At 40.2% G+C, this 20026-nt stretch overlaps 1 protein-coding gene across 1 annotated transcript in view; it reads right to left on the minus strand.

The window, feature by feature from the left end:
- Positions 1-2869: 2869 nt before the first annotated feature.
- Positions 2870-20026, minus strand: part of STK32C (serine/threonine kinase 32C) — a 407759-nt gene continuing 390602 nt past the window's right edge. Inside the window, exons 10-12 of the mRNA XM_077455557.1 lie at positions 18177-18308; positions 16031-16095; positions 2870-7266 (exon numbers count right to left, since the gene is read on the minus strand). Coding sequence (XP_077311683.1) covers positions 7107-7266; positions 16031-16095; positions 18177-18308 — 357 coding nt within the window. The 3' untranslated portion in view covers positions 2870-7106. The remainder of the gene's footprint in view (positions 7267-16030; positions 16096-18176; positions 18309-20026) is intronic.

Consider the following 20026-nt stretch of genomic DNA (forward strand, 5'->3'; position numbering starts at 1 on the left):
TTGAACGTGATGACGTACGACCGAACTAGAATAAGGAAGTTCATAGCCAATAGCTGCCCTAGCGTCGGTTTTTTGTCCGTCTTACCAGCATACACACGAACGGATTTCTCAGTCCGGCGGAGTTCCAGTGGGAAAATTTAAAACATGTTCTATTTCTAAAGTTCGCCAGATTTTTGGCAAGCAAAAGTCCGATGGAGCCCACACACGATCGAATTGTCAGACGGACTCGTTCCGTCGGACCTTTGCTGTCAAAAAGTCTGGTCGTGTGTACGCGGCATTAGAGGGGCTGAGGGAGGCTGCTACACACAGGCTTTTTATCTTAACGCAAAGAATGCATTAAAGATAAAAAACCTTCTGCCTTTACAATCCCTTTAAATTGAATCCCTAGCCAAAATATTTTATTGTAGAAAATGATTATACCCCAACTTGAGCGCTCTCTACTCTATCCAAAATGTTTTGGTCAGAGATACACTTTAACCTCCCTGGCGTTTTCCTGAGTGTGGCTCGGGGTTAAATTTCACTTGTAAAGCACCAGGCTGTCTCCCAGGGGCATACTCGTTCATCTCAGGATCTGTATTTCTCTATTAAGGGCACTTTTTGCTAGCTGCAAAATATATTATATGCCCCTAGCCTTGCTGAATTTCAATGTCAATTTTCCCAATGTGGACCCTAGACATTAAAGTACTATGAGATGCACTCCTGCCCCTGTTGTAGCAACATTTATTTAATTACTATTTGTTGAAAATATTCCACATCTCTGGTAAACCTCCAGCCACTGGATATTTGTACACGAGGCCTAGTCCACCAAAAGATAGCGAGATTCACTCTCCTCCATTTTTTCTTTGTTATATCTCTGAACCTTGATGGTCCTGAAGAAGCCTTACGGTGAAACGCGTAGACGTACAAGGGTGCATTGTACAAACTGTATCATTCTTATATGATTTTTTTTTGAATACTGTACCATGTACTTTTTTCAATAAATATTATTTTTGTTACTTCTTTATTGTTTCCTTGCATTGAAAGTCTGACCTTGGTTACTTTTTCTAGTACCCCTTTTTAACCCACATAGACTGTTTTGTATGTGGCTTAGCTTGTGGGTTATTTTTGGTTAATATAGTCAGGGAATCATAAATAATGCAATCATTTTATAGTGTGATTCAGATTTTGATATATTTTCTTACATAAAAAATACTTAATTTAATCTTCCCTAAAAAATTAAAGGAAAAAATAATTTTGTTATGATCTGCTCCACAGTATTTAGTCAACTTTGCACAAATAGAATTCTATGTCACACATGATAATTATTTACCAGGAATATGAAGGAGCAGGACAGACATACAATTATTTTCCTGCAGCAGCTTAAATAAAATAGTACTGCGGTTTGTTTGCAAAACAGATATCTTAGAAATATAAATGATAATAAAGTAATTAAAAAACAACAGTGGACTTTACTACAACAGTTCAAAGGCTAGTGCCATCTTTTTGTGACATCTGAAAGGCCAGTTCCACCAACTCATCTCTAATATCAAGCACCATTAAAGAGACACTTCCCACTGATGGCCACCTTGTGCCGATTTTGTAAAAATTGCTGGTTGCGGTTTTAGTTAGACACGTGCAATTCATTTAGTTCCGAATACGTTCTTTAACGAATTTTGACAAATTCATTAATTTCCGAATTTTGACAAATTCATTAATTTCCGAATTCCTGAATTTTTCAATTTCGGAAATTCTGAATTTCCAAATTTTTAATTTTCTGAATTTCGCAAATTTGGGAAATTCAGAAATTTTAAATTTTCGGAAAATCGGAAATGCAAATTTCCGATTTCCGAAGTTCGCAAATTGGAAAATTCGACATTTCAGAAATTCCAAATTGGGAAATTTGAAATTTTGGATATTTACGGAAATTCAGAAATTGGAAATTTTCTGAAATTTGACATTTTGAAAATTCGAAATTCAGAAATTCAAAATTTGGGGAATTAGAAATTTTGAAAATTGGAAAATTTTGGAAATTCAAATTTTTTTTTCGTAAATATGAAATTCGGAAATTCAAAAATTTTGCAAATTGGAAAATTCAACATTTCTGAAATTTGGAAATGTGAAATTTTGTAAATTTGCGGAATTTCAAAAATTCGAAAATCAGACATTTTTTTTTTAACTTTCTTGACCATGATTGGGTATTCTTTGAAAAACTGAAATGTCACTTTCATTAAGCTCTGGTGAAAGTTCACACGTAAAGTGCAAATTCCTTTGCAAAGTGAACAGGATATTTGCCTTTAGTAAATCAACACCTATGTGTACAAGAAGCAATTGGGTTTGAGGCTAAAGTGGACTTTAATAGTACCATAATACTTAGGATACACACATGTAGATAAAACAAGATACATTTTTATTGCGTTTTATTATTATTATTATTTTTATACAGGATTTATATAGCGCCGACAGTTTACGCAGCACTTTACAACATTAGGGCAGACATTGCAATACAATACAATTAAAGACAGGGGGAATCAGAGGGCCCTGCTCGTTAGAGCTTACAATCGTTTTACAACATACTAAAACATACAATTTTAAAACTCTGTCAGTTCCATACATAGAGAGTATAACTGAGAGAAGTAGTGATACCAGTTCACCCTGTAGCAATCATATTGGCATGCTCGACATGTTTCGCGGATATTACCCCGCTTCTTCAGGAGCTTTATTTGCGTGTATATAATGTTATAGGACAGAGGTCGTATAAAAATCTACAAGGTAGAAAAAAGGAAAAACAACATATTAATCATAATAGCAAGAAAGACACATGTAAGGCCATTGGGATGACCAATTTGGTCATCCTAATGGTCTTAAATGTGTTTTTCTTGCTATTATGATGATTAATATGTAGAGGGTGAACTGGTATCACTACTTCTCTCAGGTGTACCATTTATGTTTTGAATTGACAGAGTTTTAAAATTGTATGTTTTAACCACTTCAGCCCCAGGAAGATTTGGCTGCTGAATGACCAGGCCAATTTTTTCCCACAAATAGAGCTTTCTTTTAGTGATATTTGATCACCTCTGCGGTTTTTATTTTTTACGCTATAAACAAAAAAAGAGCGACAATTTTGAAAAAAAAAACACAATATTTTGTACTTTTTAAATATCATTTTTTTTAAGAAAGCTCATTTTTTCTCAGTTTAGATACATTTTATATTTTTGGTTAAAAAAAAATCGCAATAAGTGTATATTGATTGCTTTGCAAAAAAGTTATAGCGTCTACAAAATAGGGGATAGATTTATAGCATTTTTTTTATTATAATTTTTTTTTTTACCAGTAATGGCCGCGATCTACAATTTTTATCATGACATTATGGCAGACACATCGGACAATTTCGAGACATTTTTGGGACCATTAGCATTTATACAGCGATCAGTGCTATAAAATTGTATTGATTACTGTAAAAATGTCGCTGGCAGTGAAGGGGTTAACACTAGGGTGCGATCAATGGGTTAACTGTGTTCCTTGGGAGGTGATTCTAACTGTAGGGGGAGGGGACTGACTAGAGGAAGTGACAGATCGTGGTTCCTAGCTAATAGGAACACACGATCTGTCACTCCTCTCAGAACAGAACACGAATTTGTGCGTTTACACACACACTTCCGTGTTTTCTCCCTCGTGCTCACGATCGCTCATGGCTGGTGGTCATCGAGACCATCGCCACGAGCATCTGCACTCCCACTGTGCGGCGGACGCGCACTCATCTGCTATCCTGGTCCCGCAAGCCGACCTATAGCTACGACGGTTCGCAGGATTGTTGCCGACCTGCCGCAGCAAAATGACGGCGGCTGGTCGGCAAGCAGTTAATATGTTGTAAAACGCAAAAAAAAAAAAAGTATCATGTTTTATCTACATGTGTGTATCCCAAGTATTATGGTACCATTAAAGTCCACTTTAGCTTCAAGCCCAATTGCTTCTATATCTATATAGGATGAAGTACCCCTTCATCCTATATCTTCCCTTCTTTTTCAGTATTACACTTTTGGCACTCCATTCTTTACCTATTTGTACAAGGCCTTAAAAGGATAAGTTCAGCTTTTGTACCATGTTACATATTACACCCATATTCAGGATGTAGCGTGTAACATGTTACAGATGCACCAGCCTCCTCCGCACCTCTCCCCCCAATCCCCTGTTGTTGGCTTGTAGTTCTCAATGGACTACCATGGTGCTGTTGAGGGTTCTAATAGTTCACTGAGTCTTCCTGACATCCAGTAACTGCCTGCCCTTATTGGAAGTACGGGCAGGCAGCTACAAAGACAGTCTGCAGGACCCTGGCATTACACCCGCGATCTGCATCTGCAGGCTCCTAACAAAATAATAAATGCATATTTTTTTACCTGCAAAAAAAATTGCATTTATTATTTATTTTTGTAAAGGGGAACTTATTCTTTAAGCAGATCCTTCCCGAGATTTCCTGTAATTTAACTTGATGTTGTGGACAGACTTTTGAGAAAAGCAGTGAGCGATTTACAGTAAAAGGGCATGATGGAGAAAATTCTGAGAAATCTCAACTTCATTCTAAGGACTGTTACAAAGAAAGGCAAAGTAATTGTTTTGGCAGTTTGCAGATTGACAGTAGTGCTTAAAATGAAATTACAAAGTGGCTTGTGTAGCAATTACAAAGTGTTATACCAATTTTGGTATTAAATTAGAATTTTTCTCAGGTAACTTGTGAAATCCATTACATGAGCCATAATGATTCAATTTAGCAAAAACTGCTAGTATACTACTATCACAAGTTCACTCAATTCACCTTAATTTGTGTTTTCTCTAATTTGTTTCATTCACAAGCACACACCGCTCAATAAAGGGTCAGTAAGAGTATACTTCCTAAATTCTGTTCTGTGTACCTTTACTTTTTCTGCATTAACAAATTGCAATGAAACCTTAAGGCGGGCCTGAATCTAATTGGTGGCTGTAATGCGGTGTACACACGGCCGGACTTTTCAACAGCAAAGGTCAGATGGAATGAATTCGTCTGACAATTCGACCGTGTGTGTGCTTCATCGGACCTTTGCTGTCGAAAAATCAGACAGACTCTAGATTTAGAACATGTTTCATATCTTTCCGATGGACTTGAGTCCGGTCGAAAAAACAATTCGTCTGTATGCTAGTCTGTCTGATGAAAACCGACGCTAGGGCAGCTATTGGCTACTGGCTATGAACTTCCTTATTCTAGTCCAGTCGTACATCACGGTCGAATCCATCGGACTTTGGTGTGATTGTGTATAGACAAGTCCGATTCCATGGAAGTCTGTCGAACGTCCATCGAAAAGTGCGATGGAATTCAGTCCGTCAAAAAGTCCAGTCATGTGTACACGGCATAAGAAATATTTCAGTACTGGATTTTATTTTATTTTTTTCATCTGGCTTTCTGAATGTAGGATGGATCACGAACACTGCAGTGTGTGTTCCAGTATGTGCGCAGGTATGCTCCAGTATCACAAGATCACTGGGGCGCTATTGTATTGAGCAGTTAGACTATGCTCCCAGTTTCTCAGTATTAAATTTTTCCAAATCTGGCTGAAACTGTCTAATGCCCCATACACACGATCAGAAATTCGGCCAGCAGATGTGAGCTTTTGGTTGGAAAATGCGACTGTGTGTATGCTCCATCGGACTTTTGCTGGCCGAATTCCCGCCAGCAAAAAATTGAGAGCAGGGTCTCAATTTTTCGATCGGAAATACCAATACAAATTCCGACGCGCAAAATTCCTACGCATGCATGGAAACAATTCAACACATGCTCGGAAGCATTGAACTTCATTCTCTTGGTTCATCGTAGTGTTGTATGTCCCCGCATTCTTGACAGTTGAAAGTTAAGAGAACTTTTGTGTGGCCTTGTGTATGCAAGCCAAGCTTGAGCGGAATTCCATCAGAAAAACCATCCAAGTTTTTTTCTGAAGGAAAATCCACTCGTGTGTACGGGGCATTAATTTCCATTTGCAATGCTCCATCTACTCCTGTGGAATTTCAAGGTGTTCACAGCTAGGAGAAACAATCTCGCCCGATGCACCCTTTTTTGTCTGGCAGGAGCCGGACAGGGGCATTCATATAAGATGCCCAAACAAATACTCTATGGCACTTTTTAATTTAAAGGAGCAGACAGCTCTACTGTGAGGTGCTCCTGGACTGGCACATTCCCAAGTGCTATTAGCTCAGAATTCCTACAGGAAAACCCAAAACTTTGTTTCTTGGGTATTATCCACAGCTCTTTCTTTCCTCTAGGGACATAGAATAAACCACAAGCAACTAAACAAGGCATACATGCCATAAAACTGTATAATATCTATTAAACTGCAACCGCTAACTCAGTACATATTGGTCTTGCACTTTTGATCTCCAGAGAACAGTCCTAAAGAACCCCAAACTGCCTCAGAAAAGTATTCTCCACATATTCTTGCCTAAGAGACTTTCATAGCCTTAGCTTTTTAAGACTAGGCCTTGACATTGTGTCCATAAAACTCGAAACAGGGGTGAAGGCAAGACAAAGCTCATTATCTACAAGATGGGTGGTTGAGGGTCAGGTGCCACTCCTTACGGGAGATGGTAATGGATTGCTCTTGTTGCACCAGGCCAGGACCATAAGCAACAACCATTAGAATGTGGATAATCACCACCAAAATAATTATTTTGAATCCTTCCCTGGAAAATCCCATTTTAGAATAACGTGGTTTCTATTTCTACACTGCTTGCTGTATAATTCTTAGTCTTTCCTGCATGATACCTCAATGCAGTTACTTAAATCATCCAAATATCTTGCAAGAGCGATCTATTAAAAAGGCAACTTTAGTTGTAATGAAGCCATTTCTGAAAATCTCCAAGTTATAATGTAGCCATGGTCACCCTTCAAAATGAAGCTATGAATATAAAAGTTCTGAGTGAAACAAGCAACCAAGAGCTGCACTATATAGGAATCAACACTAGTTAAGTGCACCATGTCGACTGAATCCAGTAGTTCAGCTGTGTTTGGCTGCATTGTTTGTTTCTGTATCAAAGTTCACATCAGCAACCTGAGACTGACATTCATGACCCCCCAATTTTTAGGGTAATCTTCTCAGCGCGCTTCACTAGTGGATGCTGCCCGTTGAGGAGCAAACTGAGCTGCACATGTTGAGCGTGGAACTTTCGGCTTCATTTTCAATGTCTGCCTCAGCTTCACCTTCTGCTTCTGCCTCATCTGTAGAATCCAGGCCTGACCGAGATCCCATTTCTGCAGTCTTCTTTAGCCTAGCCAAAAACGATAACAATAGAATTCATGTGAATGAAGGATTATGTGTCTACTTGCCCCAACCACTCACATTTAGCAAAAAAGCGATGCACACAATGCTCCAGAGATGTCTGCTCTAGCATCAGCCAAAGTATAGTCAATGACAGGAGAGATAGTAATATATGGGTTTATACATACAGTGTCTTGAAAAAGTATTCATACCATTTGAAATTTTCCACATTTTGTCATGTTACAACCAAAAACATAAATGTATTTTGATGGGATTTTATGCGATAGACCAACACAAAGTGGCACATAATGTGAAGTGGAAGAAAATAATAAATATTGTTTAAAGATATTGGTATGGGCTGTTGGCGCTACCTCTGTTGGATTGCTTTGGCTTCTACTAAAGTTATATTGCCTCCATCTAGTGACCCAAACTATTTATCCAATATCTTAAAACAGTTATAAGCCACAGACTTCTAATCAGGTCTGGGGAATTAAAGGGCGGCAGCCACTTTACGTGCCTTTTTTGGTTTTCCATAAGCGCGGCCATCTGCACATACATTTTCGGAAATAATAAATAGTCTTCAATTTTTTTAAGAAATAAAAATCTGAAAAGTGTATCGTGCATTTGTATTTAGCCCCCTTTATTCTGATACCCCTAACTACAATCTAGTTGAACCAATTGCCTTCAGAAGCCACCTTATTAATAAATAGAGCCCACCTGTGTGTAATTTAATCTTAGTATATATACAGCTGTTCTGTGAAGCCCTCAGAGGTTTGTTAGAGATCCTTAGTGAACAAACAGCATAATGAAGGCCAAGGAACACACCAGACAGGTCAGGGATAAAGTTGTGGAGAAGTTAAAAGCAGGGTTATGTTATAAAAAAAAAACCCAAGCTTGGAACATCTCATAGAGCACTGTTCAATCCATCATCCAAAAATGGAAAGAGTATGGTACAACTGCAAACCTACCAAAACATGGCCGTCCACCTAAACTGACAGGCTGGGCAAGGAGAGCATTCATCAGAGAAGAAGCTAAGAGGCCCATGGTAACTCTGGAGGAGCTGCAGAGATCCACAACTCAGATGGGAGAATTTGTCCACAGGACAACTATTAGTTGTGCTCTCCACAAATCTGGCCTTTATGTAAGAGTGGCAAGAAGAAAGCCATTGTTGAAAGAAAAGCCATAAGAAGTCCCGTTTGCAGTTTGCGAGAAGCCATGTGGGGGACACAGCAAACGTGGAAGAAGGTGCTCTGGTCAGATGAGTACAAAATTGAACATTTTGGCCTCAAAGCAAAACATTTGAGACTGGGGCGGAGGTTCACCTTCCAGCAGGACAACGACCCTAAACATACAGCCCGAGCTACAATGGAATGGTTTAGCTCAAAGCATATTCATGTGTTAGAATGGCCCAGTCAAAGTCCAGATCTAAATCCAATTTTGCTTTTCACAGACACTCTCCATCCAATCTGACAGAGTTTGAGATATTTTGCAAAGAAGAATGGGCAAAACTTTCACTCTCTAGATGTGCAAAGCTGGTAGAGACATCCCCAAAAAAACTTGCAACTGTAATCGCAGCAAAAGGTGGTCCTACAACCACCAGTATTGACTCAGGGGGGCTAAATACAAATGCACGCCACACTTTTTGGATATTTATTTGTAAAAAAATGTGAAAACCATTTATCATTTTCCTTCCACTTCACAATTATGTGCCAATATATCCCAATAAAATCCATTTACATTTTTGGTAATAAAATGAGAAAATGTGGTAAATTTCAAAGGTTATGAATACTTTCTCATGGCACTGTAGAACAAATTACCAAATCCTTAGACCCCACAACTCAAGAGGTCTAAATCAGCATTTAAAAGACGACAAATCCCGCATGGATGGATGACTTCAGCTCTCTTCCTTTCATACCTCAGCAAGCCTTAAGCCCTTACTCTTTCATGAATGGCATGCCCCAAAAGTGGTCACTGGATCCCTTCTCATATACCGGTCTCCGCAGCAAAAACACATACCAAGGAAAGAGCAAGGAAATCCCATAGTGAAGTACCATTTAAAAAACATTTATTATTAAACCAAGTGGGTACTCGGAAAACAAATAGTATAACAAGCATTGGCCTATGCATGTATCCTCCAACAGGATGTCTTCCAATGTGGCAACTGAGTCAACCACTTTTGGGGCATGCAATTCATGAGAGCGTGAGACTTGAGACTTGCTGAGGTGTGAGAGGAATAGATGAAGCCATCCATCAATGCGGAATTTGTCATCTTTTAGATGCTGATTTAAACCTAAGTTGTGGGGTCTAAGCATTTGGTAAGCGCCATTATAATCACTTGGTGGCTAGTACACAGCTGTTGTACACATTTGGTGGAATATAAGTAGGCAGCATTAGTGGCAGAAGAGCGAAGCAATCTCTGGAAGAACAATGGGAGAAAAGCAAAGTGCACCAAAAACTAAGTGCAGAAGATGCAAGAAATGGTATATATAATTAAAATCAGCAAAATGGCTACTCACAATTATATAACGATCAATAGGCATATAACAGTAGAATACTGGGGTCACTCAGCGGGTCCCCGGTGGATGGTGGTGTGTAGATGTTATCACAAGAGGAGAGGAGAGGAACAACTACCTGGAAATCTGTCTCATCATCTTGGAACCAGCATGGAGCATACTCAGAGTCACATCGGAAGTGACATCAGAACATGGAGATAACGTTTCAAAGCATCCGCTTCTTCATCAGAGCTAAATGGCTGATTCTGAGACGCATGTCCAGCCAGTTGTTCCTCTCCTCTCGTGATAACATCTACACACCACCATCAACCAGGGAACCGCTGAATGACCCCAGTATTATACTGGTATATGCCTATTGATCTTTACATAAGTGTGAGTAGCCATTTGTCTGATTTTAATTAAATACACAATTGGTTGCATCTTCTGCTGCACCTTGCTTTTCTCCCATTGCCTTCCCGAAGACTCCTGGGATATGTGACATCATTTGTCTAGGCCTGGAGACCGGGAAGTAACTGAAGAAATGTTAAAAAAAAATGTTTCATGGTCTCATACAAGTAAATATGATATACTTTTCTATCTATTTACTAATGCTTGCAGCATTAGGATTAAAAATAGTCAGTGTTCACTGAGAGAGTGAAGTTCTGCTTTAAAAGAGAAGTTTGGATCAGTTCCTCGTTGGCTCTAAGGGTGAGAACCAAACAATCAAACACTGATGACCGCTCGGTTTTCAGACCACCATCAGGAGAGAGCTGGTGACTGTCAGTCACCCATGTCTGCTCTGCCACCCCCCCCCCCCCCCATGCTCACTGAGCTGGGCTGTGGAGGGGGCAGAAGCGACCAACTCAGTCTCTCAGTGCCTCGCTGAGAGGCTGATCCATGTGCCATTTAGTGTCTCGATCTTTCCCCAGCCTGGACCGGCTCTGTTGACTTCAGCCCGCTGTCTGCTGAAAACGGGTCACAGGAGTGCAGAACTCAGTGGATTGTTCCAATCCAGGTCTGTTCTAAATGCATAAACTATAAATGGCTATTTGAAAAGTAAATTGAGCATTGGCGCTAAAACCTAAATGGTGTACTAAAAATGCTAATACTCTGCAAATTACATGAAATGAAGCCCAATGTGGGAATTTCACAAATACACTATATACGTGATATTAAAAATATATGTGAATGAAAATGTGTATCCGTTATCTTACAAAACAACCATGCACAAGTGTGGTAAAAAATACAACTAATCTATCACAACTAAAAATATAGGTGCTTTGGTAAAAAGTGCTTTTGCTCACATATATGAGCCAATACTTATACTCTAAAAAGTGACAATCAAAAAGGCATTGTGAAAATACCAAGTGAAAACATCAAAAAGATCATGTAATGTCCAATCCAAAATATATTATAATGTCCAACTAAAAATATTTGTTCAAAGTCGCATCATCTAGTTGCAGACATTAAACCCTCAATGGGTTAACCAAGCAGTCACAGTATGAGCCACTGTGCAGCTCTCTCAGGGCTCTGCCACCGCTGTGCTGTGGGGATATTTTACACTCTTCCTTCCGTGAATGGTCCGTTTAGCGTTTGTACATGAAGGGAAACAGAAGTACAACCATGGTGCAATATTGTTGTGTAAACGTACTATGTTTATTAAAATCAGTTTACTCACAAATTCCAAAAAGACAGATCGCTATGAAATATGTTGCGCCGGCGTTACTGCTTGAATAGCAGTGTAAGGTGCACGTCCTAGGCCACGCCCTACGCGTTTCGTCAGAGCGACGTCATCTGGAGCCCAGATGACGTCGCTCTGACGAAACGCGTAGGGCGTGGCCTAGGACGTGCACCTTACACTGCTATTCAAGCAGTAACGCCGGTGCAACATATTTCATAGCGATCTGTCTTTTTGGAATTTGTGAGTAAACTGATTTTAATAAACATAGTACGTTTACACAACAATATTGCACCATGGTTGTACTTCTGTTTCCCTTCATGTACAAACGCTAAACGGACCATTCACGGAAGGAAGAGTGTAAAATATCCCCACAGCACAGCGGTGGCAGAGCCCTGAGAGAGCTGCACAGTGGCTCATACTGTGACTGCTTGGTTAACCCATTGAGGGTTTAATGTCTGCAACTAGATGATGCGACTTTGAACAAATATTTTTAGTTGGACATTATAATATATTTTGGATTGGACATTACATGATCTTTTTGATGTTTTCACTTGGTATTTTCACAATGCCTTTTTGATTGTCACTTTTTAGAGTATAAGTATTGGCTCATATATGTGAGCAAAAGCACTTTTTACCAAAGCACCTATATTTTTAGTTGTGATAGATTAGTTGTATTTTTTACCACACTTGTGCATGGTTGTTTTGTAAGATAACGGATACACATTTTCATTCACATATATTTTTAATATCACGTATATAGTGTATTTGTGAAATTCCCACATTGGGCTTCATTTCATGTAATTTGCAGAGTATTAGCATTTTTAGTACACCATTTAGGTTTTAGCGCCAATGCTCAATTTACTTTTCAGATTTCTAGTCTATTCCCATCTTGAGGGATAGGTTTCAAGCACAGGCAGCTTTAACCCCTCACAGTTCACTTTATTGTAGTCTTTTTAACATTTAAACTTATTTAAACTTGTCTAGCGAACAGGTAAATTTGTCCATAGCGCAATCTTATCTTTTCTTATTGCTATAAATGGCTATTAATATGTATAAGAAATCACACCGTAGAATGTTGATCCTGGAGTAGCCGATAGCCTTAGGTGATCAGAAATGATTTTTGTTCATGTTACAGCAGATTAGATTCATTGGATAGCTTTAAAATGTTTTTTTTTTTACCTTCCTCTGGATAAACTGCAGGCTTCTGAGGATGCAAGGTTTTACATTAGTTTTTCTTGGTTGAACTCAATGGACAACAGAATCATTTTGTAACTATTTAAGAATCATTTTCTGGAAATCTCTACCTCTGGGGTTATTGCCTCTTCTGTATCTAGAACCTGCCATAGCTTGATGTGTGCACATTTTCATTATCGCAACCTAATTACTACAATGCTGACTCAGAGGTCTAAAGCAAGCTTTAGTCTGTCCTGATGATATTATTAACATGTGATGGTTGCCAGTACCGGGAAACAAGATTAAATTACCTGGATACATGATTTTATTACCAGACAGCCTTATTCTATTACCAGGCTATTAGGGGGAGAAAGTGCCAGACAGAGCTGGATACTGATCCCTTTCTAGCACAACATACAGGAGTAGGCTGTGTGTTCTACAAGAAGGAAAGCTCTGGCTTTTCCAATAAGAGGAAGGGCATTGTGCAAAGGGCATTAACCCATAGGATGTAGACTGGGTGCAGATTACTAAGATATTAAAAAGGAAGTCTGGTACAAGCCTATTTAATCTTAAACCTGCCCCACCCCCATTCTAAGTCCCATACCAACTAGCCTGTAGAGCATGGGTCTCCAAATTTTATAAACAGAGAGCCAGTTTACTGTCCTTCGGACTTTAGGGGGACCGGACTGTGGCCATTGGGAGAAAAAATTATCCTAGCATCGGTGAAAGTGAATAGTGCAACTTTGGCATTAGGGGGAGTAATAGTGCCCCGTCGTATGTGTCAGTGGGAGGAATAGAGGCTTATCATCGGTGTCAGTGGGAGAAATAGTGCCCTATCACCGGTGTCAGTGGGAGAAATAGTGCCCCATTGTTGGTGTCCATGGGAGGAATAGTGCTCCACCCTTGTTGTCAATGGAAGGAATAACGTCCCGTTGTTGATATCAATAACAGGAATTATGCCCCATTGTTGGTGTCAGCGGGAGTGCCCCAAGGGCTGAATGAAAGCAAACAAAGGGCTGCATTCAGGCACGCAAGGCCACAATTTAGAGACCACCGCTGCAGAGGAAAGATGTATATACTTAGCTAATCTAAAGGCATTCTGGTCCAGTCACGTGATCGGCTCCCAACATCGGTTTCAAGTAAGAGGACAGATCACCAACAACTAATGCAATGCCTCAATGGCAACCCATGGCTTACTCTGGGTCATCCCTTGTTGGCTGTTCCGCCTCTCCACTGAAGCCAATGTTGGGAGCCGCTGAAGTGACCAGACTGGAGCGCCCTTAGAATGTTCATATATGTCCCCTAAAGCAGTGGTCATCAACCCTGTCCTCAGGGCCCACTAACAGGCCAGGTTTTATGTATTACCTTGGGGAGATGCAGACTAGAATACTGCAATCACTGAGCAGCAAATGATATCACCTGTCATGTATTTCAGTTGTCTTGCAAACCTGGCCTGTTAGTGGGCCCTGAGGACAGGGCTGATGACCACTACCCTAAAGGGTAGTTAGTATAGGCCTTAGAATGGGGGTGGGAGCATTTTGATGTTTAGACCAGACTTCCACTTTAATAGCTTAATGATCTGCAATCAGTTGACTTGGTATGGGTTTAGGCCTGGTTTCACACCTATGTAGGTGCATTTTGCATTTTTCAATACACATTTTTGGTCCATTGAAGTCTATGGAACCAAAAACCAGAAGCCTGGACCCTGGCTTGATCCATAAAATGCACAGATGTGAACTACATCCATAGGAAACCATGTTAAATAGACTGTAGTGTGCTTCTGCAAAACTGAAAACGCACTAAAAAATGTATAGGTTTGAACCAGGCCTCATGGGATTTCCACTTAACGCTGCTTGGCTGTGATGGATCACAGCACTTTGCTCTTTGTTTAACTGAATAGGCATTTTATTTTTGTCAAAATGTGATTGGAAAAAAAAAGTCTGAAAATTAATTATTTAATTTTTTTAATTCAAGTTAAAACCACATTCTATATGTCAAAATATATATAAATATAGCAAAACATTTACATATAGAAGCTTTTCAGGCCTAAGATGTGGTGGCTAGATTCGTTTTAAAGACCCTTGTCCTTTATTTTAACTTGGTGATCCTGTCAGTAACACACTTTCTGTGCTAGGATGATAACTCTAATTCCCTCTAATGCATATACGAGCAGTGACGTCACCCTAGGACAGTGATGGCGAACCTTGGCACCCCAGATGTTTTGGAACTACATATCCCATGATGCTCATGCACTCTGCAGTGTAGTTGAGCATCATGGGAAATGTAGTTCCAAAACATCTGGGGTGCCAAGGTTCATCATCACTGCCCTAGGACAGAAAGTGCCTTAGAACACCTTTCTTGTTCTTACTTCAAATTCCATAACATAGAGGATAAGAATTCTGTAGTCTACAGAGGTAAATTGAACATGGCTGACAACACTTGAGATCTGAAGCTCACTGCAAGCTTACTGGATTCCTGGCAGGATCAATGGTTATTTTTTGCATTCATTAGCAGATATAACAACATGCTTTCAAAGTCATATTCAAAAGACCAAGTAAGCAAATAAGACAAGCTCATTGTGAGGGTTCACATATACTTTAAATATTTTTGTGAACTCTTGTATTGGCAAACCCAACTTCCTTACATAATTTTTAGTTGATTGGTATGATGATAGTGAGGCCTGAGGAACTCCACACTATGGGGAGAGAATGGAGGAGTGGTACTGAACAGTGTGCCACTCTAACCTTCCCCAGGGCCAGATCTAGCTTATTTGATCTGGAGGTGCAAGAGAAAAAAAAGTCAGAGGGCATAATGACAACACTGACAGTCTGTCACATGAGTTATGACCCGGAAGTAACACCTGACAGGTGGAGCAGAGTCAATGCCAATATGTATTAAGATATCATTGGATTAAGGTGATTGAACAGAACCTGTTCCCCATTATATCAGGTGTCCTTACCACAGTCTCTCCTTATAGGAGTCCCCCTTTACATCAGGATCCCTCATCAGAGTGCCCCTTCGCATCAACTATTAGCATCAGAGTGCACCCTTACATCAGATGTGAACGTCTGAGTGCCCCTAACATCAATTGCCTCCTTAGAGTGCCCTTTACATCAACTGTCCCTAGCAGAGTGCCCCTTACATCAACTGTCCTAGCTTTGTACACTGGTGCGCAGTCATGTTGGAACAGGAAGGGGCCATCCCCAAACTGTTCCCACAACCCCTGAAAAACAACCCCCACACCATAATGCCCCCTCTACCAAATGATTTGGACCTGTGCACAAAGCAAGGTCCATAAAGACATGGATGAGCGAGTTTAGGGTGAAGGAACTTGACTGGCCTGCACAAGGCTAATAAAAAAATTTGGAAGATGCTTTGAAGGTAAAAAATATTGTAAAGTAGCCATGAACAGAAAACAGTTTACTTACTTTTCACGATTGAAAATGACGAATTCTTGTTGAATGGCATCTAGACATTCCTGCAGGAAGTCATCCTGTTTAGAATAAAAAAAAATATGTACAATGTTTCTGAATACATTTTATTCAGGTTTTTGTTGTTTACATTTTTGATTCACATTTAACAGGTATATATGAAACTCTGGGCTTTATTTATAAGGGCTCTCTGAAAAGCAATCTAATACCGCAAGTCTGAAAGAGCATTAAAGATTTTCAACACAAGCTTTCTCCCAATTTTTTAATCGCATTTAATTGGAAAAATGTAAGAATCTTTGGAGAAAGTTGTGTGAAAACCGTTATATAAAGACTCTTAGGGCCCTTGGTGTTCCATTTGTCCGTATTTCGAAATTTGTCCCTATGGGCTCACCATGTAAACAAATTATGGATTTACATCCGCTTCTATCTGCGTCTTTATTTTTAAATGGAACAAGAATGTATCCTTTTCCATTTAGACCAGGGGTCTCAAACTGACGGCCATCCAGCTGTTGTGGAACTCCAAGTCCCATCATGCCTGTGGGAGTCATGCTTATAACTGTGAGCCTTGCATTGCCTCATTGGACACCAGTTTGAGACCCCTGATTTAGACAGATGCCACCCATTTACATCTGTCCACTTCATGTAATTTTTTTTAGGCAAGAATCATTTTTTGTTTATACTTTTACAGTGCCTTGAAAAAGTATTCATACCCCTTGACATTTTCCACATTTTGTCATGTTACAACCAAAAGCATAAATGTATTTTATTGGGATTTTATATGATAGACCAACACAAAGTGGCACATAATTGTGAAGTGGAAAGAAAATGATAAATGGTTTTCAATTTTCTTTACAAATAAATATGCAAAAAGTGTGGCATACATTTGTATGAGTCAATACTTTGTAGAACCACCTTTTGCTGCAATTGCAGCTGCAAGTCTTTTTGGGGATGTCTCTACCAGCTTTGCCCATCTAGAGAGTGACATTTTTGCCCATTCTTCTTTGCAAAATAGCTCAAGCTCTGTCAGATTGGATGGAGAGAAGCTGTGAACAGCAATTTTCAAGTCTTGCCACAGATTCTCAATTGGATTTAGGTCTGGACTTTGACTGGGCCATTCTAACACATGAATATGCTTTGATCTAAACCATTTCATTGTAGCTCTGGCTGTATGTTTAGGGTCGTTGTCCTGCTGGAAGGTGAACCTCCGCCCCAGTCTCAAGTCTTTTGCAGACTCTTATGCCCTGTACACACGATCGGATTTTCTGACAACAAAACCGTGAATTTTTTTCAGAAGGGTTTTGGCTCAAACTTGTCTTGCATACACACAGTCACATAAATGTTGAACCAAAATTTCAAACATGAGAATTTGGTGATGTGCAAGACGTAGGACGAGCCAAGAAAAAGGAAGTTCAATAGCCAGTGAGGCTCCTTCTGCTTGATTCCGAGCATGCGTGGACTTTTGTGTGATGAACTTGTGTACACACAATCAGAAATTCCGACAACAGGTTTTGTTGGCAGAAAAATTGAGAACCTGCTCTGAAAAATTTTTGGGGGCGTAAATTCCAATAGCAAATGTTCGATGGAGCATACACACACGGTCGGACTTTCCGACAACAAGCTCACATCCAACATTTGTTGTCAGAAAATCCGATCGTATGTATGGGGCATAACAGGTTTTCTTCTACGATTGCCCTGTATTTGGTTCCATCCATCTTCCCATCAACTCTGATCAGCTTCCCTGTCCTGAAGAAAAGCATACCCACAACATGATGCTGCCACCACCATGTTTCACGATGGGCATGGTGTATTTAGGGGGATTTTCAGTGTTAGTTTTCTGCCACACATAGCATTTTGCTTTTAGGCCAAAAAGTTCAATTTTGGTCTCATCTGACCAGAACACCTTCATCCACGTTTACTGTGTCCCCCACATGGCTTCTTGCAAACTGAAAACGGGGCAAAAAACATGACTGAACTGATGACACCCTTGTGAAGGACACCAAGGATTACCTTTGTTCTCTGCTCAGTAATAATCTTCATTATTGGCCATAGCCACTATCCTTACTTCATAATTTAAAGCCCATGTATTCTGTTGTTACCGTGGACTATGAGTATACTATGTGAATAATAAACATGCAAGACTTACAGACTGTGAACTGTCTTTACTGTTATCCCTGGACTTGTTCTTGGCCAGCCTTTTCTTCTTTTTATGTAGCGGTCTTGATTCTAAGATCATCTCTTCTAGTTCAAATGTGGGATCACAGTGCAGACGACCTTTCTACAAAGATAAAGAAACTCATAGAAGAGGGCTGACGGCAGCTTTTTATGTCTGTTTTGTTATATCAGTAATAGAATAACCATCAGATAAGCCACCCAGATGGAAGTATTTAAATAGTAAAATAGATAGCTCCAGGGTAGAGTTTGATTCCCCTTGAAGGTCTTTACTTCGCCTTCGGGCCTGGCGCGCCCGTGCAAAATGCGTTAACCTAGCCTAAGGCTTCAGTCACACTTATACGACTTGTCTTGCAACTTTGATGTCCAAAGTTGCATGACAAGTGTAGCTGAAGCCTTAGGCTAGGTTGACAAGTCTTTCCCCATGAAAAACTTGTGTGGATACTCCTGTGCTACCAAATTAATAGCATCGCTGCACTTTCTACATTATTAAAGTCGTTCCCGATGTTTTCGAATGATAACCAATCATATACAGTGGGAGAGAACAAATATTTATAACACTGCCGATTTTGCAGTTTTTCCGACTTAAAAAAAGAACATAGAGGTCCGTAATTTTTATCATAGGTACTCTTCAACGGTGAGAGATGGAATCTACAACAAAAATCCACAAAAATCACATTGTATGATTTTTAAGTAATTAACTTGCATTTTATTGCATGACACACTAAAGCAGGGATTTTGGACTCACTCCTCCATACAGACCTTCTCCAGATCCCTCAGGTTTTGGGGCTGTTGCTTGGCAATACGTACTTTCAGCCCCCTTCAAAGATTTTCTATTGGGTTCAGGTCTGGAGACTGGCTAGGCCACTCCAGGACCTTGAGATGCTTCTTACGGAGACACTAATTAGTTGCCCTGGCTGTGTGTTTCGGATCGTTGAAATGCTGGAAGACCCAGCCACAACCCATCTTCAATGCTCTTACTGAGGGAAGGACGTTGTTGGCCAAGATCTCGCAAAACATGGCCCCATCCATCCTCCCCTCAATACAATGCAGTCGCCTTTGCAGAAAAGCAGCCCCAAAGAATGATGTTTCCACCTCCCTCCTTCATGGTTGGGTAGGTGTTCTTGGGATTATACTCATACTACTTCTTCCTCCAAGCGCGGTGAGTGGAGTTTAGACCAAAAAGCTCTATTTTTGTCTCATCAGACCACATGACCTTCTCCCATTCCTCCTCTGGATCATCCAGATATCCAGATGGTCATTGGCAAACTTCAGACGGGCCTGGACATGCGCTTGCTTGAGCAGGAGGACCTTGCGTGTGCTGCAGGATTTTAATCCATGACTGCGTAGTGTGTTACTAATGGTTTTATTTGAGACTGTGGTCCCAGCTCTCTTCAGGTCATTGACCAGGTCCTGCTGTGTAGTTCTTGGCTGATCCCTCACATTCCTCATGATCATTGATGCCCCATGAGGTGAGATCTTGCATGGAGCCCCAGACCGAGGGAGATTGACCGTCATCTTGAACTTCTTCCATTTTCTAATAATTGCGCCAACAGTTGTTACCTTCTCACCAAGCTGCTTACCTATTGTCCTGTAGCCCATCCCAGCCTTGTGCAGGTCTACCATTTTTATCCCTGATATCCTTACACAGCTCTCTGGTCTTGGCCATTGTGGAGAGGTTGGAGTCTGATTGAGTGTGTGGACAGGTGTCTTTTATACAGGTAACAAGTTCAAACAGGTGCAGTTAATACAAGTAATGAGTGAAGAACATGAGGGCTTCTTAAAGAAAAAATAACAGGTCTGTGAGAGCCAGAATTCTTACTG

The sequence above is a fragment of the Lithobates pipiens genome, unplaced genomic scaffold, assembly GCF_037356315.1.
Source record: "Lithobates pipiens isolate NorthernLeopardFrog02 unplaced genomic scaffold, aLitPip1_a1.2 Scaffold_25, whole genome shotgun sequence".
NCBI lineage: Eukaryota > Metazoa > Chordata > Amphibia > Anura > Ranidae > Lithobates > Lithobates pipiens.